The sequence below is a fragment of the Rhipicephalus sanguineus genome, chromosome 3, assembly GCF_013339695.2.
Source record: "Rhipicephalus sanguineus isolate Rsan-2018 chromosome 3, BIME_Rsan_1.4, whole genome shotgun sequence".
Taxonomy (NCBI): domain Eukaryota; kingdom Metazoa; phylum Arthropoda; class Arachnida; order Ixodida; family Ixodidae; genus Rhipicephalus; species Rhipicephalus sanguineus.
Genome location: NC_051178.1, coordinates 157,991,040 through 158,007,533, shown reverse-complemented (window position 1 = coordinate 158,007,533; position 16,494 = coordinate 157,991,040). Strand labels below are relative to the sequence as shown.

Here is a 16,494-nt window from a genome sequence, read left to right as displayed (position 1 = left end):
AAAGCATTTTTCTCAAATCTCTTTATCCGATTCTATCTTAATGGCTTTTCGTCTAATCGCTAGGTTTTTGTAGTGTTTGCTTAAATGTATACATGGCTGTGGTCGTTGGTGCACAACTAAAAGGAGATAACAGATACTAAAAGAGAGAAGGTGCCCTTCGCGGTGAAGAAGAATCAGATGAAGTGGCGAGATGAGCACATGTTGTGGTATATATAAAGTAGATTTTGCGTTCGAAAGGCGGGGTTAATGGTTGATATCAAAAGGACATCCTCTGCCGCGCAACCAAGTCTGCGTAACGACCGTGAAATTGCAACTGCTTGCTGCTAAAGGGCAGTTGGTCGACCAGATGCTAAGCTTGGAGAGGTACGGTCAGGGACAGCCCTCAAATGCCTTCAAAAATAACATTTGTATAGACGAAAGCTGATTGAGCACATGCTTATGGCTCGGACGCGGAGGCACATGGTGGTGGCGTAACACGATTATAATGCGAAGCTATCAGAGGATAAGAGCTAATGCAAGCTTCACATTTCAACTGCGCTAAGGCTTTAAATAGTCAGTTGATCGATTGCCAGAGCTATTCGACGTGAATGTTGGCGTAGATGAGGCCGTTTATGCGGTGAATACTACCGAATGTGTGACACACACACACACACACACACACACACACACACACACACACACACACACACACACACACACACACACACACACACACACACACACACACACACACACACACACACACACACGCACACACACGCACGCACACACACACACACACAGAGAGAGAGAGAGAGTGATAGCAAACAGCCCTGCTGCCTCTTGTGTCCGTGCCTTCTGTCCCGTGAAGACTGCCATGACAACATGCAACGCGTCCCGAGAGACACGCTATTTAAGATTAGGGAGACCGTGTAAATAACGCTCCATGCACCCTTAATTTGACGATAACAAGAACAGGAAGCAGAGTTGTGGTGTCTTCAGCAGCCTCTCACCCTTGAAGAAGCAAGGGTTTCCCGACGAGCACTGCTGCTTGGACCGCGGCCGTCTCTTGGGGTCGCACAGGTGGCTCTTACGGCCACGAATGTCACGGCACTCCACCGCCCGTGTCTGCGTGCCCACGCCACACGTAGCCGAGCACTGCAAGAGAACCACGGCGTCGCAAATATGCGCACATCGGTGAAATGAAGAGAGAGAGCTCTAGAGATAAAAGGGAAGGAAAGGCAGGGAGGCTAATCAGGTTGTACCCGGTTTGCTACCCTACACGGGTGGAGGGCGATGTAGATGCATTATATAAGCGTTATAGGGCCGCTGTAGGCGCATTATATCCGAGCACGTACTTCAACTGGCTGCGTCATGCCAGTTTGATCATGCTGCTGAGACATCAGCTCTCTGAACGCTATGATCAACAATATTACACAAACACGAAGGTTGCCAGTAAGGCAGCTCAAAGGTCCTTTTTATTATTTTTTTATTTTTTATAAGCGGAACAGAGTTTATCGTGCTGCCCTTGTCTTCCTTGGTGCGTCGATATCAGTATTTACACGTCGTGATAGTAAAGAAATGAGCAACGAGAGCGTTAGTTAAAGAATTTTTTTTAGCTCTGCGTTTTGTGCGAGAGAGCTTTGGAGGTGCCTACCTCTTTATGCACAAAGCAAAAATTTTGCCTACGTTAAGTATAAAGTGATAGCAGCCTCAAGGCCATATGGTACTAAAACCACTCATTTATGTCATTTTTTCTAGCTAATGCCAAGTAAGAAACTTGCTACGTGACTGTCCGAAATAACTCACCAACCAACAAAATGACCCCTCAACTGGGTCTTATTTAAAACAAACATTATGCAGATCATTTACCACATAAAGGATTTAGTGATCACAGCAGCAGGCACCGGTTCACTTGCTGAAAATTAAGCTTCAACAGTGAGCTATCGTTTAGCTGTAGATACTGTACAGCTCTACTCTACTCTAGCTGTACACTACCGGCAAGTGACAAAGCGCCGAGCTGGGACTCTCACACCCGTTGTATGGACTCACCTGTGACCACTGGCCCTCGGTCCAACGCGAGCAGGGGTGCGCATTGCAGGGCCTCGTGTCGACCGGCCTCTGTCCGGGGCAGAAGTGGTCAGCCACAGCCGCCGTGGCCGAGCCCACAGCCGCTGAGGGCCGCACACAAGACACGTTGCGCGCCTGCCTGCCGCCGCCGCAAGACGCGCTGCACTCGCTCCATTCGCCCATTTCCCACCTGCCAATGAAGCAGTTGGGGGCATATAAGGACAGCCTGCCCTCGATGGACATATGACGATGAAGGAGCCTTGCCCGTGCGGTTTCATAAGAAGCCGTCAAGTGGATTGGATTGCCACAGGAAAACGTCAAGTCAGACAGAGTATTACTATCTACTTGTAGAACTGCGTATTTATTGCATCATTCTTTTTACGTTTCTGCTACGGGTTGGTTGGTCACAAATTCCTTGCGTTTAATGCCCTTGAGTCAGGAGAGGAGACAGGGGAGAGGGGGGCAGCTACCCAACCCCCCTCGAAGGAACTCACTTGTGGATAGTTAAGGCGCAAATTTGAGCTAGTTAGTATCGAACAAAATAGGACATGATTACTAGCGTAAGAGTAGACGGGGACGAGAAGAAGAAACGGGATCACGCTAGCCCGCGGGACCACGCGTGGTCCCTTGTTTTAGGGGCGAAGCACCTTAGGGTCTCGCCTTGTCGCCGGTGCGTCGTCGTCTGCTGTCGCCGCGTGCACCGTCGTGACCATTTCCTTGCTTGCATAGTCGTGTCCTGTCCATTTGCTTGAGCGCAAGAGAGGGCGCCACTGCCTCAGCGCTCGCCGTGTGGCGAGAGAGAGCGAACAGTGCGCGTTGACTATGGAAACGCTCTTTCTGCGATGAACGCTGAACTACGAGCTCGCAAGGAACAAAAACGCGCCCTCGCCCGTGAGAGACAACGCGAACGCAGGCAGCGTCTGCTAGCGAGTTTCATGAAAAAACCGACTGCTCGCGCTGTTAAAAGAAAGCGCACGAAATATCAAATGGAACCACGTGACTGCGCCGCTCGGGCGCTACCGTACTGCAGCGCTCTGACACGCGCTTCGAGCAAAACAACCGGCGCACAAAATGTCAGCATATCGAGGACGACGGCGTTTCCTTGCCGTGTGAGTTCGTCAGAAATGTTGACGCACAGTGAAGCCGATGCATAAAGCCGTGGCTGGTCATTTTGCCGTGGTCCACGCGCCGGTTGCTTCGCTCGAAGCGCATTTGAGAGCGCTGCAGTACGGCAGCGCACGAGGGCAGTCACGTGGTACTGTTTCGCGGGCTTTCTTTAAAGGGAATGCAAACTGAGGACAGCAAAAATAGCACTCATGCTGACAATCAAATTATGATCAAAATAACCCCTTGAATAATTGAGCAGGAAGAACAAAGATACAATACGCCAAGATATGTTACGTAACTGCTTGTTCTACGGCATCTAGCATCAGCACCGGTGGAGCGACAGTTTTAAATGCGAATGCATTTCTTAGTCGGGCTATGTCAGGCATCCGGCGTTGTCCGCGCGCCTCTCCGCTCTCACTCCCTCTCCCATAGCAACACGCCTCTCCGCACTCACTCCCTCTCCCTAGCAACCGGAGCAGGTGGCGCGGGCGGAGTAGCGGAGAGTGAGTGGAGAGGAGGAGCGCGCTCCGGCGTGTGAGGGCGCTCGCATCGCGCGAGCTCGGCGGAGCTCCCGCGTGTGTGGAGAGAGTGTAGGAGAGGGTAGGTGCAGTGCTTCGCCGCTCCTTCTCTCGCCGTTCGCTCTCTCTCTCCTCCCTGCGCCACCGCCTCAATGCAGTGCGTTTGAAACGCGTTTGTAGCGTTTGTGCTGCCTTGGCACAGCCTGAAAACAGCGCGTTCTAAACGCGTTTGTGCTGCATTGAAGGCGGTGGCAACATCCCAGAGGTGTTTACGAACGCACGTAGGAAGCGTTCGTTGAAAGATGCGCCCAAAAGGGAGACACTTGAACGAGTCGATGTGTCCAGCTTTACGCCATTAAAATTACTACGCCGTGTACTCTCGGCGCAAGAAATGCATTCGCATTTCCTCACGATTCCCTTCGGGGAGGTGGGGGCATTTTTTTAGAATCTCATTTGTATATAAATCAGTCTCATCGTATGTAAGTCAAACTTACATCCACGATATCTTTGAAATCGCTGTCGTGTGAAAGCCGCGAGACGCAAAGAAACCCTATTCTTGCATTCTTCACACTTCGTAACGATGCACCACACAAGGGAAACTTCGATAACGACACAACATCAGAATTTTCATGAAAGGTGCCGAACGCGTTGGAGTACGTAGAACAGTGCAGTGTTTACGAGGAAGTGTCATGGCACCGACGCAAGTAAAAAGAAAGAAAAAATACCGAGAAAGCGAAGTTCGACTGCGCGTAGTCCTTCGCGGGCTTGTTTTTGTCGAGATCGCGCGTGCGCCACCACGTGACTGTGCTCCACCAATAGCGACGAGCAGACCTCATCGTCTGCCCTCGCTGGAGAACTCTGGCAGATATATAAAAGAATGTCACTGTCGTTAATTTTATTCAAGTAGCTTAGTAGCAGCAGTATCAGGCTTGAAAAGCGTAGTTCAGCCACCGTTAATTGTTTCGCTCGGTGTTGTTTCTTCTTGTATCTTAAGATACACGATACATTATTGAATGTATCGGAAATACAGATACAGATACTCGTCTTGCGAGACGTATCGCGATACAGATACAAGATACCCAAGGAGTATCTAAGATAGTATCTATGATACATGTATCTTCGATACTGCCCAGCACTGCAGACAAGCAGCTTTACGGGTGACGTCTAATGGTTTCACTGTCACACTAGAGCGACAGCACAGTGAGTGATTGACTGCGTCCTCGAACGACCCCGGCGTGCTTTTCAATCGGATAAGAGGGGGCTACCGATGCCTGCTCATTCAATAAGTAGCGAGTTTTAGTATAGCGGGAAACGCTTACGTTAGCGTTAGCGTGCGTCTCAACGCTAACGCTAAAACGGAACGCGCTGCGTGTCAACTGGTGGTCTTTTAGTACAGCGGAAGGCATTCCCGCTAACGCTAACGCAAGCACATACGGCGCCATCTAGACATAAAAACACTAAATGCACTGATCCACAAAAGCGCCACCAAGTCGAGCTGATCCAAAGTCACCACTGTTGCGTCTTCATGTCGCGTTTCCAGAAGTGTTGAGTTCTGACACATTGGTTTCTGTCGACATGCCGCGTTCGAAAATTCTTCAAGACCCCTATTACCTGGCCTTTTTAAGCTGGGACGCATCACGCGTCAGATTCATGCACTGCCGCGAAATGCATGAAGGGAAACGACGCCTGACATGTATCTGCTTGACTTGTGGCCGTATCTTGGAAAGAGGCGACTAAAGACAGCATCGCCATCTCTGCGCTGCTACAGAAAACATGAGCGAACCTTGCAAACAAATCTTGCTAAGCCTTCTGCAGCGCAAATCCACCTTGTATCTCAAAAACGGAGCTATTTTATCTGCGGTACACGGTTGGCGAAGCCTCATTACTCAAATCTAAATCAAATACGAACATTATTAGGGAATGAATAAGTTTAGTAATGCAGGACGACGGCTGCAAAGATTCGAAGTGGACGGCTCTCGCTTCAACAGGCACCGCCATCTTGCCCTACGTACGGGATCTCTTGCGTGCGTTAGCGTTGAACGCTATATTCCAGAAATAGCGTTCGTACGTAAGAGCTCGGGCTACGTTTACGTTCTGCTCATGCGCAGTTAGGAGTACGCAACGCTAACGCTAACGCTAAATCCTTGCGTTTGCTGTTATCCGCTATACTAGCGAGTTTTAGTATAGCGGGAAACGCTTACGTTAGCGTTAGCGTGCGTCTCAACGCTAACGCTAAAACGGAACGCGCTGCGTGTCAACTGGTGGTCTTTTAGTACAGCGGAAGGCATTCCCGCTAACGCTAACGCAAGCACATACGGCACCATCTAGACATAAAAACACTGAATGCACTGTAGAATCCACAAAAGCGCCACCATGTCGAGCTGATCCAAAGTCACCACTGTTGCGTCTCCATGTCGCGTTTGCAAAAGTGTTGAGTTCTGACACATTGGTTTCTGTCGACATGCCGCGTTCGAGAAGACCCCTGTTACCTGGCCTTTTTAAGCTGGGACGCATCACGCGTCACATTCATGCACTGCCGCGAAAGGCATGAAGGGAAACGAAGCCTGGCATGTATCTGCTTGACTTGTGGCCGTATCTTGGAAAGAGGCGACTAAAGACAGCGTCGCCATCTCTGCGCTGCTACAGAAAACATGAGCGAACCTTGCAAACAAATCTTGCTAAGCCTTCTGCAGCGCAAATCCACTTTGTATCTAAAAAACGGAGCTATTTTATCGGCGGTACACGGCTGGCGAAGCCTCATTACTCAAATCTAAATCAAATACCAACATTATTAGGGAATAAATAAGTTTAATAATGCAGGACGACGGCTACAAAGATTCGAAGTGGACGGCTCTCGCTTCAACAGGCACCGCCATCTTGCCATACGTACGGCATCTCTTGCTTGCGTTAGCGTTGAACGCTATATTCCAGAAATAGCGTTCATACGTAAGAGCTCGGGCTACGTTTACGTTCTGCTCATGCGCAGTTAGGAGCACGCAACGCTAACGCTAACGCTAAATCCTTGCGTTTGCTGTTATCCGCTATACTAAAACTCGCTACTAATACTCGCTAGTGACTGCTTAACGATTCCGCTTAGCGTGTTCTACGTAGGCTTACCCAGGTGGGCAGGGGTTGCTTCCGCAGGCTCGGACCCTGGAGTCCGGCCGGGAGTCCACGTCGCAGAGCCGGTCGTCCACTTCGGCGCCCGTGTCTGACGACGTGCACACTGGGTGGCTCTCCTGGTAGCCTGTGCAATCACATCAACGATACAGGCGGGTTACGCATGAATCCAGGATGTCACGCTGCCTTTGGCTCCGTGCGGATTTTAGAATGTTGTTCTTTATTACTCCCACACAACTAGCATAACGGAAATCATCCTGAACAGTCATCGAGAATTCAAGCAACCAAGGCATTGCTCAAATTCCTAAGGACAACAGACTTGCACGAGCGGCTGTATACTTTTCAATGATGCCGCATACCGCACAAGGCTGCCGCTATGCGCTGTGAAATTATGTATGTGCGTGTGTGTTCCCCTCTCTTTCTATTTCTTTACTCTTCTTTCAATCTCCCCTTTCCCTCCCCTCTGTGCAGGGTAGCATACCGGTTATGCCAAACTGGTTAACAGCCCTGTCTTTCTTCTCTCTCGTTTTCCTTCCTTCAATCGTCTAGAAGAAATGGCATTCGCCTCCTGCATTGTAATCTATGTAGTTTCATAACTTGCAAGTAGTACGTAACGTAATCACAGGCGGATCCAGTTGCCATAACCCCCCCCCCCCCTTAATGTGATTTTATACCCCCCAGAATAGTACCTATTAGATTCTCCCATAAGCTGACCCCCACTTCCCATAAACTAAACCCTTCCCCTGCACCCCCTCAAAAAAGTCCTGTATCCATCCTGCACGTAATTTTGAAGACACACCGAGGAATTATCCCACTCGACCCAACACAACAGCGTAGCTCAATGGGCAACGTTTGCTTTTATCCGTTTTTTTTTTCCCGAAAGGCGCACCGAATTTCAACAACATTCAGTTAGCAACGCCGAGAGAAAATCTTTCTCCAGCCGCAAACTGACGGTAATGAGTTGTAACTGTCCTGTTGCGTTACAGCAATATTTTATACCGGTGTAAATGGCCCGCGGGTCTTTTTAAATGTTGCCCGTCGAATTACACTGGTGTCTTCCGGAAGTTCGACAAACTGCCGAAGGAATAACGTACAAAGCTCCCGGACGTGATTGAGATGATAAAGAGGGGACGAGTAGTGAAGCCATGGCGTGGAAGTGTAATGTTTCGACAAGAGGCTTCGTCATCGTCGGCAGAAGCACCACCTTGTAGACATTCCAACATTTCCATGAGTCTATGCCGAAGCTTCCCATGTTTGTCCATTCCTTGTCAGTTACCTTCTTCGTTGGAAATAACTCAACAAGCGGCGAATTTCGATCGGCCTTGTCAGTTTTTTTTTTCCTCTTTTTACGGGTAAAATATCCAGAGCCTGAATTCACAAAGTCTTACGTTTCGTTCCGAAGCGCTTGTTGCCATCGGTCGGCTGCCTGTATATTATTATGCCAAGCATAAATGTTGGCTCAACCTCTCTTCTAAGAAACTTTTATATCCTAGAAACTTTTGCCGAGTAGGGGCCCAGGTATTTACCTTCACTGTGTGTGAGCTCTCTGCGAGTTGTAAATTGTCACATGCCCGAGAGGGGAAGAGTATCGGTTAGTCCTGCAATACTTGCAATCAAAACGCGAGAAAGCCTCCGAAGTTTTTTTTTTTTTTAGAAATACATAAATGAGAAGTTCGTAAGGCTCACCTCCACCGCAGGTTGCCGAGCAAGGAGAGAATGGTGCCTCGGCCCAAGAGAAGATGGGCGCCTTGCAGGATGTTCCGTTGCCGCCGCAGATGCCGCACTCGTCGACCTCAGCCAGTGAGCCCAGCTCCAGATCGCAGCCCACGGGCTTCCGCAAAACACAGAAGAACGCGCACGCACCAGCGCACAGGTGTACACGTGAGCTCACACTATGCAGCGTACGACACGTTAAGCAAGCCAAAAATGACACCTTATTACTACAATGGACATAGATAGAATGGTCACTCTTAGAAGACGACTAAAGACAAATTCCTACGTTCATTACACGCTACTGCGGAGGATCTCGGCAGCAGAACAATCATCCTGTTGAAAGTTCGATGACGTCCTCGACCCCGTACGTCATACGTATGCTTTGGAGAGGTGGACGCACTCTTAACACACCTTTAACTTAGCAGCAGCCGTTGGCCCAGCTGTCCATTTTTTTCGTTGCCCCAGCTGTCCACTGGCTAGCTCTGATGAACGGGGCATGGAAAGCGGCTAGGGTCCACGGCTTCCTAGAATTACGAGACCGCCCACCTTGAGCGAAGACAATTGCCTTGCTCGGACAAATAACCTTGATCATCACCGGGAGGATGTGCCAAAAAAAAAAACGTGTGAAGGATGAAGTCATGTAAAAGCTTCTGACCTGTGCATGGTGGTGGAACTGTATCTGTAACTCAGCAAATGTGTCGCACAACTAATTACTCTCGTCTTCAAGTAGGTCTGACGTCAGCCTAGGCTTCCTTAAACTCTGATGAGCCGTGTTTCCGTGCAGTGAATAATTACTAATCAAGAATACGTACTAAAGACTGTACTTATGCATACGAAATGGCTTCAAAGCGGAAGTATATACTGATAGTCAAAAGCTGTAGCTGTAGCCGTTCGTTTAAGACACACAGGAGCGCTCAAATTGGGATAGTGACAAAACTAAAACAGAGGCAGTCCAGACAATGTGATTGCCCGTCGGTCGCTTTGATGCTGATCAGTCTTTAGCTTACTTTAAAGATGCCTGTATGTACTACCAAATGACAAAGCAATAATCTGGATTGTCACATGGCAACAGCCAGTCTGGTGTGAACATTTAACGATGATGAATGTAGCAGTGTTTGGCATACGTTTTTTTTAAGAGTATTTGCAAATGATAAAGCCACGATTGCTTAAAAATTTCAGAAAACGCTTTCAGAGGGGCAATTGGACTGCTTGCTGTGCAAGCTGGTGCGGATCATGCGCTGTTTTTCCTAACTGCGCAAAAAGGGACACCAAGCCTATGAGGAACGCGCTTGCGTATCGTGTTTTCTCCATGGTGTCTGTTTTTCGCGCCATTTAAAACCGTATTTAGTATTTGAGAAGGTACCTCCCACGAACATCGTGATATTATCTGGCCATAGATTGCGCGAGCATTCGTTTACCGGATATTTCTTATGGTCTCGATATGCTTTTGCGTACGTCAAAGTTATCGACATATACGCCCCTTCAACTTCACTCCCTTTTTTTGTATCCAGCTAACTCTATTCAGTTTAAAAATATGCCGTTGCGTTTTACGACTACGCGACCGAATGCATGTTGCTGGATATCGCATGGAGTAACTCTATATTTGTTCTAGTTAATTGCTTAATTAGGGAAGATTAATTGGCCAATTTTTGAAGCAACGAAGCTGGGCAAAAAAATTCCGATCAGGAAGTTGTAGATCGGTAAGGGATTACTGCAATCACGGCGCGAAAGCGGTCATGTCACGTGGTATATTTTTGTATTTCGCGGGCATCTGTAGTAAGCAGAAACACTAATACTACCTAGGCAGAGAGTTAGAAACTGTCTAATCGGACGTTTTGCGAACCGAACTATACAACATTTACAGCGAAGCTGTTTAGCAAACTGTTTAGCTGTTTAGCTGTTTAGCCTTGTCCGACGAACCAAAAGAACTATCATCGTCATAAACTGGTATGTGCCACAGAAATTGGGTAGATCCCACTAAGCACCACTGGTCCATTAAAAATGAAGAAAGGCAACAGTTAGCCCAACAACTAATGACTGCGTATCGACGGCGGCGAGCCGAAGACCCCGGGTACGTACAACGAGAGAATACTGGGTAACGGGAAAGGCGGCTGCGAGAATACCCCGAAGCGATGGAAGGCCTACGCCAACGATGACGTGCCCGTAGATCTATGAGAGGTGCAAACGGTTGGTTTCAGCGCGTGTTCCTGTCTCTGGAGTTCGGATCCGTTTCGTGTCTGTGACTGTCTGTGGTTTAACTCGAACCTCTCTGCGCTGCGAATTAACGTAGAAACAACCTAGCATCACCCAGCTAAAGCCTAGGAACAACCTAGAAGCAACCTAGAAACAACCTGCATCATCTAGCTAAGGCCTAGCAACAACCTAGAAGCTACCAAATTAGTCTTCAGAATCGTCCAGTTTCAATGTTTCAAGCCTTGCTCGGCTTAGTACAAGCTTCGCCAATATTTTGCCCAGCTTCGTTGCTTCAAAACTTGGTTAATTGACCTTGTCTAATTAGCCAATTAAGCAGAACAAAAGATTGTGTGACGGGCAATAGTAAGCAACATGAATTCGGTGGCATCGACATACCTTTAAACTCTGGTATGAGTTAGCTAGCCCCCCCCCCCCTATAGCGGTAAATAGCCCAATATTCGGAAATTCTACGTGGCAGTGAATCACTTATATACCCGCATCACTTGTGTCTGTGCTGCACCAGATCTTATCGTGTCTGTGACTTACCTGATCTTATCGCTTCTCGTTTCACAACAACTGTACGAAATTGCCGAAAACAAACAACCGGGAAAAACGAGAGAGAGGGCGAAACACAATAAATGAGAATGGCAGCTTACGAGGCACTTTCCCTGGACGCACATGTCGAGCGCTCCCTCGCGGCATCGCGTGCCGTCCTGCGCCCTGGGCGCCAGTTTGGCCATGAACTTGAACTGGCGCGCCTGGCACGTCAGGCTGCACGGGTCGCTGGGGTCCTGCACGGGCGTCCATTCGTACAGGCGGCCGCGGTACGGGACCCGGTCGAAGGCCGCACACTGCGCAGCCCGGAAGTCCACGGGTTCCGGGCACGCCTGCGTGCACAGTGGTTGTAAGTTGGCTGGACTGCACTGGATGCTCACTCCACTGATTCGGCGATGTGCCGAAAGCAGTCTCTGATAAAGCTTGTTGCTATAGACGGTTACAACCTAGCTGTGAATACAAGCTCCGCTCGCAGAAGTGCGACGCACCTGCCATTCGTCTGTGCAAGAGAGTCGTGCCAGGTGGTTTCCGTTCTGTCAATAAATACTTTTAGATGCGAAAGCATCTAATGCTCGGGGCAGTGTCCGTTCTGCGGCGTCCGCACCCATACTGCGCATGCGCCAACTATCCCATCTCTCCACGTGTGAGCGTGAGGAGGTGGCGTGAGCGTTGCCTCCGCTTCGTTTCTCCTCTCCCGTTTCTCTCTTTCTCCGCCACAGCTGTGCGCTCGGTTATAATGCGGCGCTCGCTCGCTCCCGTTGCACTCTCCTTTGCAACGGCGCTATGGACGCTCGCGAAGCTGAACGTAAACGGCAACGCCGGCAAGCGTTACACTCTCCTTCGCAACGGCGCTATGGACGCTCGCGAAGCTGAATGTAAACGGCAACGCCGGCAAGCGTTGCACTCTCCTTCGCAACGGCGCTATGGACGCTCACGAAGCTGAATGTAAACGGCAACGCCGGCAAGCGTTGCACTCTCCTTCACAACGGCGCTATGGACGCTCGCGAAGCTGAATGTAAACGGCAACGCCGGCAAGCGTTGCACTCTCCTTCGCAACGGCGCTATGGACGCTCGCGAAGCTGAATGTAAACGGCAACGCCGGCAAGCGTTGCACTCTCCTTCACAACGGCGCTATGGACGCCCGCGAAGCTGAATGTAAGCGGCAACGCCGGCAAGCGAATCTCGAAGCTGCGAGGCTGCGAAAGCGCGCGTTCGCTGTGCTTCCGTCATTCTCTCTCTGTGCAACGGTGTGCGAAACGACATCAACATCGTCAACGTCGCTAGTTGCAGCGGCAGCGCCACCGCCGCGGGTTAGAGAAAGGCTCGGGAAGCTGAACGTAAACGTCAGCGTCGGCAAGCGGTAATTCAAACGTCTAGACAACCTCGTGTGTTCTCGACAACTTCGTGTGTTCTCATCCCACAATGGTTGTCCGTAGGGGGAGATGATGTGTAATTTTTCGCTGCTAATGTAAGTGCTACGAATAATACGAATTAAAAGTTCGTCGTCCCTACCTAAAATATTACGTTTGGCTGAGTAGGGATGTCGGAATCATTGCTGAAATCGACAGGAAGTTCGAGTTTCCGGCCCGTAACCGGCTACACGAATATGTATCCGCAATGGAACGCCACCTACCTGAAATACGCGATAGGTGCTTGACGTCACGAAAATGAGCAAATGCTATTGTATAAGATTGCGTCTAGCGTTTGTGTAAGTTACACTGACGCAATTTAGAAGTATTTGGTTTATAAGCGTCTCTAGCGCTTGCGTGTACCGGTTCAATAAACTTTCCTTTGTGGATAGTACATCTATGCAAATTTTCTCTGGGTCGGGCAGCGACGGCTGTGGGCGGAGCTTACATTCGTTCTTAGGTTGTAACCGACTATAGTTACGCAGTTACTTTTAAAGACGATAGTCTTTCTTGGGGAACTTAAACGCAGAAATTTTGGTCTGTCTTTCTGTCTTTCTGTTTGTCGGCACGTCCCCCGATTCAGCCAACCGGCCAAAAGTTGAACCACCTGCTTACCGCCCACCCATCTTGAACTGGTACGGCGGTCCGTACTTGTGAACGTTGTCGATCAAAAAGTAAATATTACGCATATCTGAGGCGTAACATCATTAGGTAAGTATTAGGTGGTGTGTTCCTTTAATAGAAAATACATAGATACGCAATTTTAAAGACCTTGATGGTATGCGTTTAACGTTGAGACAGTAACGCGTTTATTAAAAGATTGCCACAGCTGAAGCGATCAGCGGTCCAAGCCGAGCAAGCGCGAGCGCCAACAACAACCGTCTTCGTCTTCTTCTTTCGCAGGCGTTCTTGTCTGCGCCCTACCATGTTACAAATCACTCCCCCGCGGAAAAGGAGCCATCCTGGCGACCTAAGGAACAGGTACAACTGGTGGGCCATAATGCGGCTTCAGTCGGTCGACGTGAACAGTCTCGCGGCCGTGACAACGGCGGTCCGTAGATGATTGAACAGGCTCAATAATATAGTTAACTGGGGATGCTTGACGTAGGACGCGGTAGGGGCATTCGTACTTAGGCAGTAGCTTTGTGGAAAGGCCAGGAGCGGAGGAGGGAACGCGAAGCCACACCAACGTTCCAGGCGAATACGACTGAGGAGGCAGGTTTTCGTCGTGACGGTCCTTCTGGCCTTACTCGCCCTACCATGTTACAACCCTAGTTTCTTAAGGTGCGCTGAAAATGCGACTGCGCTGAAACTTGTCTTCCTCCGTGCCCCCTGCACAAGCTCATTTTGTGTTTCGGTTTCGGTTCAGTATTGCATTGTACGAATGACAGGGGGCGCCGCTCTGGCATTCCTGTTTTACCCAGGCGACGTGTAAATAAGACAGTTTGTGGAGAGTACTCGTTGAGTGCGGACGTTTCTTCTCCTTCGGCGCATCGCGCCAAACAGCGTGTTCGGGCTGGCCGGCGTCCCCACCGGTCGCGTTGGTCACCGCCGGTCTTCGCCTGCCGCTGCGCCGGGCCTAGCAGCCCGCAATACAGCACTCATGTTTCCCAACGTATTGCCAGATGGCGTCCATATCTCACACAGCGCCTCTTCTATCGTCTTTACACGACATTTGCAGCGAAGAACGCAGATACGCGGCCAATTTTTACCTTCATTCACTACATATGAGAACTCTTCTATACTCGGCGACAACTTATCTTGGCATTCTTGGCATTGGAGCGAAGGCTACGGAGGCGGGGCATCCGCACATTTGTGTTACTACGCAAGTAGTTCGGCATCTTGCAGCCGATTTCAGTTCCAGTTTCGGTTTCGCTTGCTCGCATCGCTAGAGCGTTTAGCACCACGTCTACATGCAGAATGGGAACATCAGTGTGCGTAGATGCATCTACCTACTGTACTGTATATTGCCACAGGGTTGTTACCTTGATGAAGGCAGCAGTGGGCGTGTCGAAGATGAAATTCTTTATTTGGCCGAACTTGTGGGCGCGAAACGAGTCAGTCAGAGCGTCGTCCGTCAATAATTTTGACAGTGGTGAAGCGTGTCGGCTTTTATACATGTTCTATCGAATGTTCCAGCGTTATCGCTGGTGGCCACGTATTCTCTAGACTATTCCCGTACCACGCGCAATCTTAATGGAAAGATCTAAAACAATCGTGACGCTTCTGGAACATCGCATCGCGGTCTGCGCGGAGCATTCCACACAGTCTTTGCGGGTGAAGCCCGAAGACAACAAAATTAGACACATGGGAATATGAGGAACGCCGCCAAGCGCACAGCGCAGCCTGAATACGGTGTTTACTCAATTGTAACGCGATCACGATTGTAACGCGAGGGGCGACTTTAGTAGCAAAAATTTTGAGAAAAAGCTCGCATTGTATTCGAATAAATACGGAATGCAAGTACCATGATGCCGCTGAATTGGGTTTAGATTTAGGAAGAGCTCACGCTTAATTAAAAAGAGACTGACGCAGAGTATTTTATCAAGCTTCGCTGGTCACACACCTTCACAGAGCGTAGTTTCTCGGCCGTAGGTATTTCATTGCGCATGAAGTATCTGTGCACTTTGCGCCGCAATGCTGCCAACGCAAACGTGTAATAGCGCAGCAGCCGCGTCTTGCCGGCAAAGCGCTTCTCACTTTGGCCCGAGAAATTCAATTTCTTGCGCTTCGGGGAGGCAAGTTGGGCCCGCAGAGCTTCAGCCTTGATACGCAGTCCGGCACACTGCATTTCCAGACGAGTCACGCTGACGGCGCCTCACTCCAGCGATGACATTGCAGATAACTTGTGTGGTCTGGTTTGATGGCCACTTTCTGTCACATTTAGAGTACAGCTTCTTCGGAGAACGAAACGGCGAGTTTGCGGCCGCACACGGTTCAGTAACGTTGGTTCAGGCCAACGGTTCAGGCGGCATCGGAGACGCCATGTTTACTGAGACTCTGAGAGACCAGGCGTGAGGAAAACGTGGTGCTGTCCAAAAAAGAAAGGCAGAAACAAACTTGAAGGTTACAATAACATTTTTTCACGAATGGCTTCCCATACTCGTTCTTTTTTTATAACGAAGAAATCTTTATTTATTCGAGCTAGGTAACTTTTCGAATTAGAAAATAAATATAGGTACTATTTCTTAGCGCGCGCGCATGCAGGCACTTTGGCTCTGTAGCTTCCACAGTGGTGCCAAGAAAAGTTGTCGCCGAGTGTAGCTCACTCGAAAGCCGGCAAACAGTCTGAAAGTGCACGACAGTTAGTCCTGAGGTCCTGTGTCGAGTATGTCTGAATTTAAGTGGGCATGAATAATAGCTTGAAGAGAGTGGCATCCTTGGCCATTACCAGCGCATTTAAGCTTTGTTTTGTATTAACGGCAGAGTGTATATTTATGTGTGTTGACTATTTTTGTCGTGGTTATGTTATGCAACAGTTGCTGTTCTTTTTAACATCACCGTGTGCACACATATATGTGATTGTTGAATATGTTGTTTTGACTGTTATGTTATGTCTTGACTGTTACGCAAAGTTATATATTGTATGTACTGCGGGTTAATTATGATTAGAAATTTGGACCCTATGTACTTTATGTTTATGGACCCTGTGTACTCCAAGAGCTAAGGAGTAGCCGGCGCCTTATTTGTGCGCCAACATCTCCTTACATCACGTCAATAAAAAAAAATTAAAGAATAGCGATACTACGAGTTCAGGCAGCCTGAACAACCAGGCCAAGTCCGTATGATCCAGGCACCTGTAATCACGACCATGTAGTTATGTTCGTTGG

General features: G+C 49.2%; 1 protein-coding gene across 1 annotated transcript in view; it reads right to left on the bottom strand.

The window, feature by feature from the left end:
• LOC119387578 (ADAMTS-like protein 1) overlaps positions 1–16,494 on the bottom strand; it is a 251,341-nt gene that overhangs the window by 26,528 nt on the left and 208,319 nt on the right. Inside the window, exons 4-8 of the mRNA XM_049413560.1 lie at positions 11,357–11,587; positions 8,481–8,625; positions 6,792–6,921; positions 2,032–2,239; positions 993–1,137 (exon numbers count right to left, since the gene is read on the bottom strand). Of these exons, the coding sequence (XP_049269517.1) occupies positions 993–1,137; positions 2,032–2,239; positions 6,792–6,921; positions 8,481–8,625; positions 11,357–11,587 (859 nt within the window). The remainder of the gene's footprint in view (positions 1–992; positions 1,138–2,031; positions 2,240–6,791; positions 6,922–8,480; positions 8,626–11,356; positions 11,588–16,494) is intronic.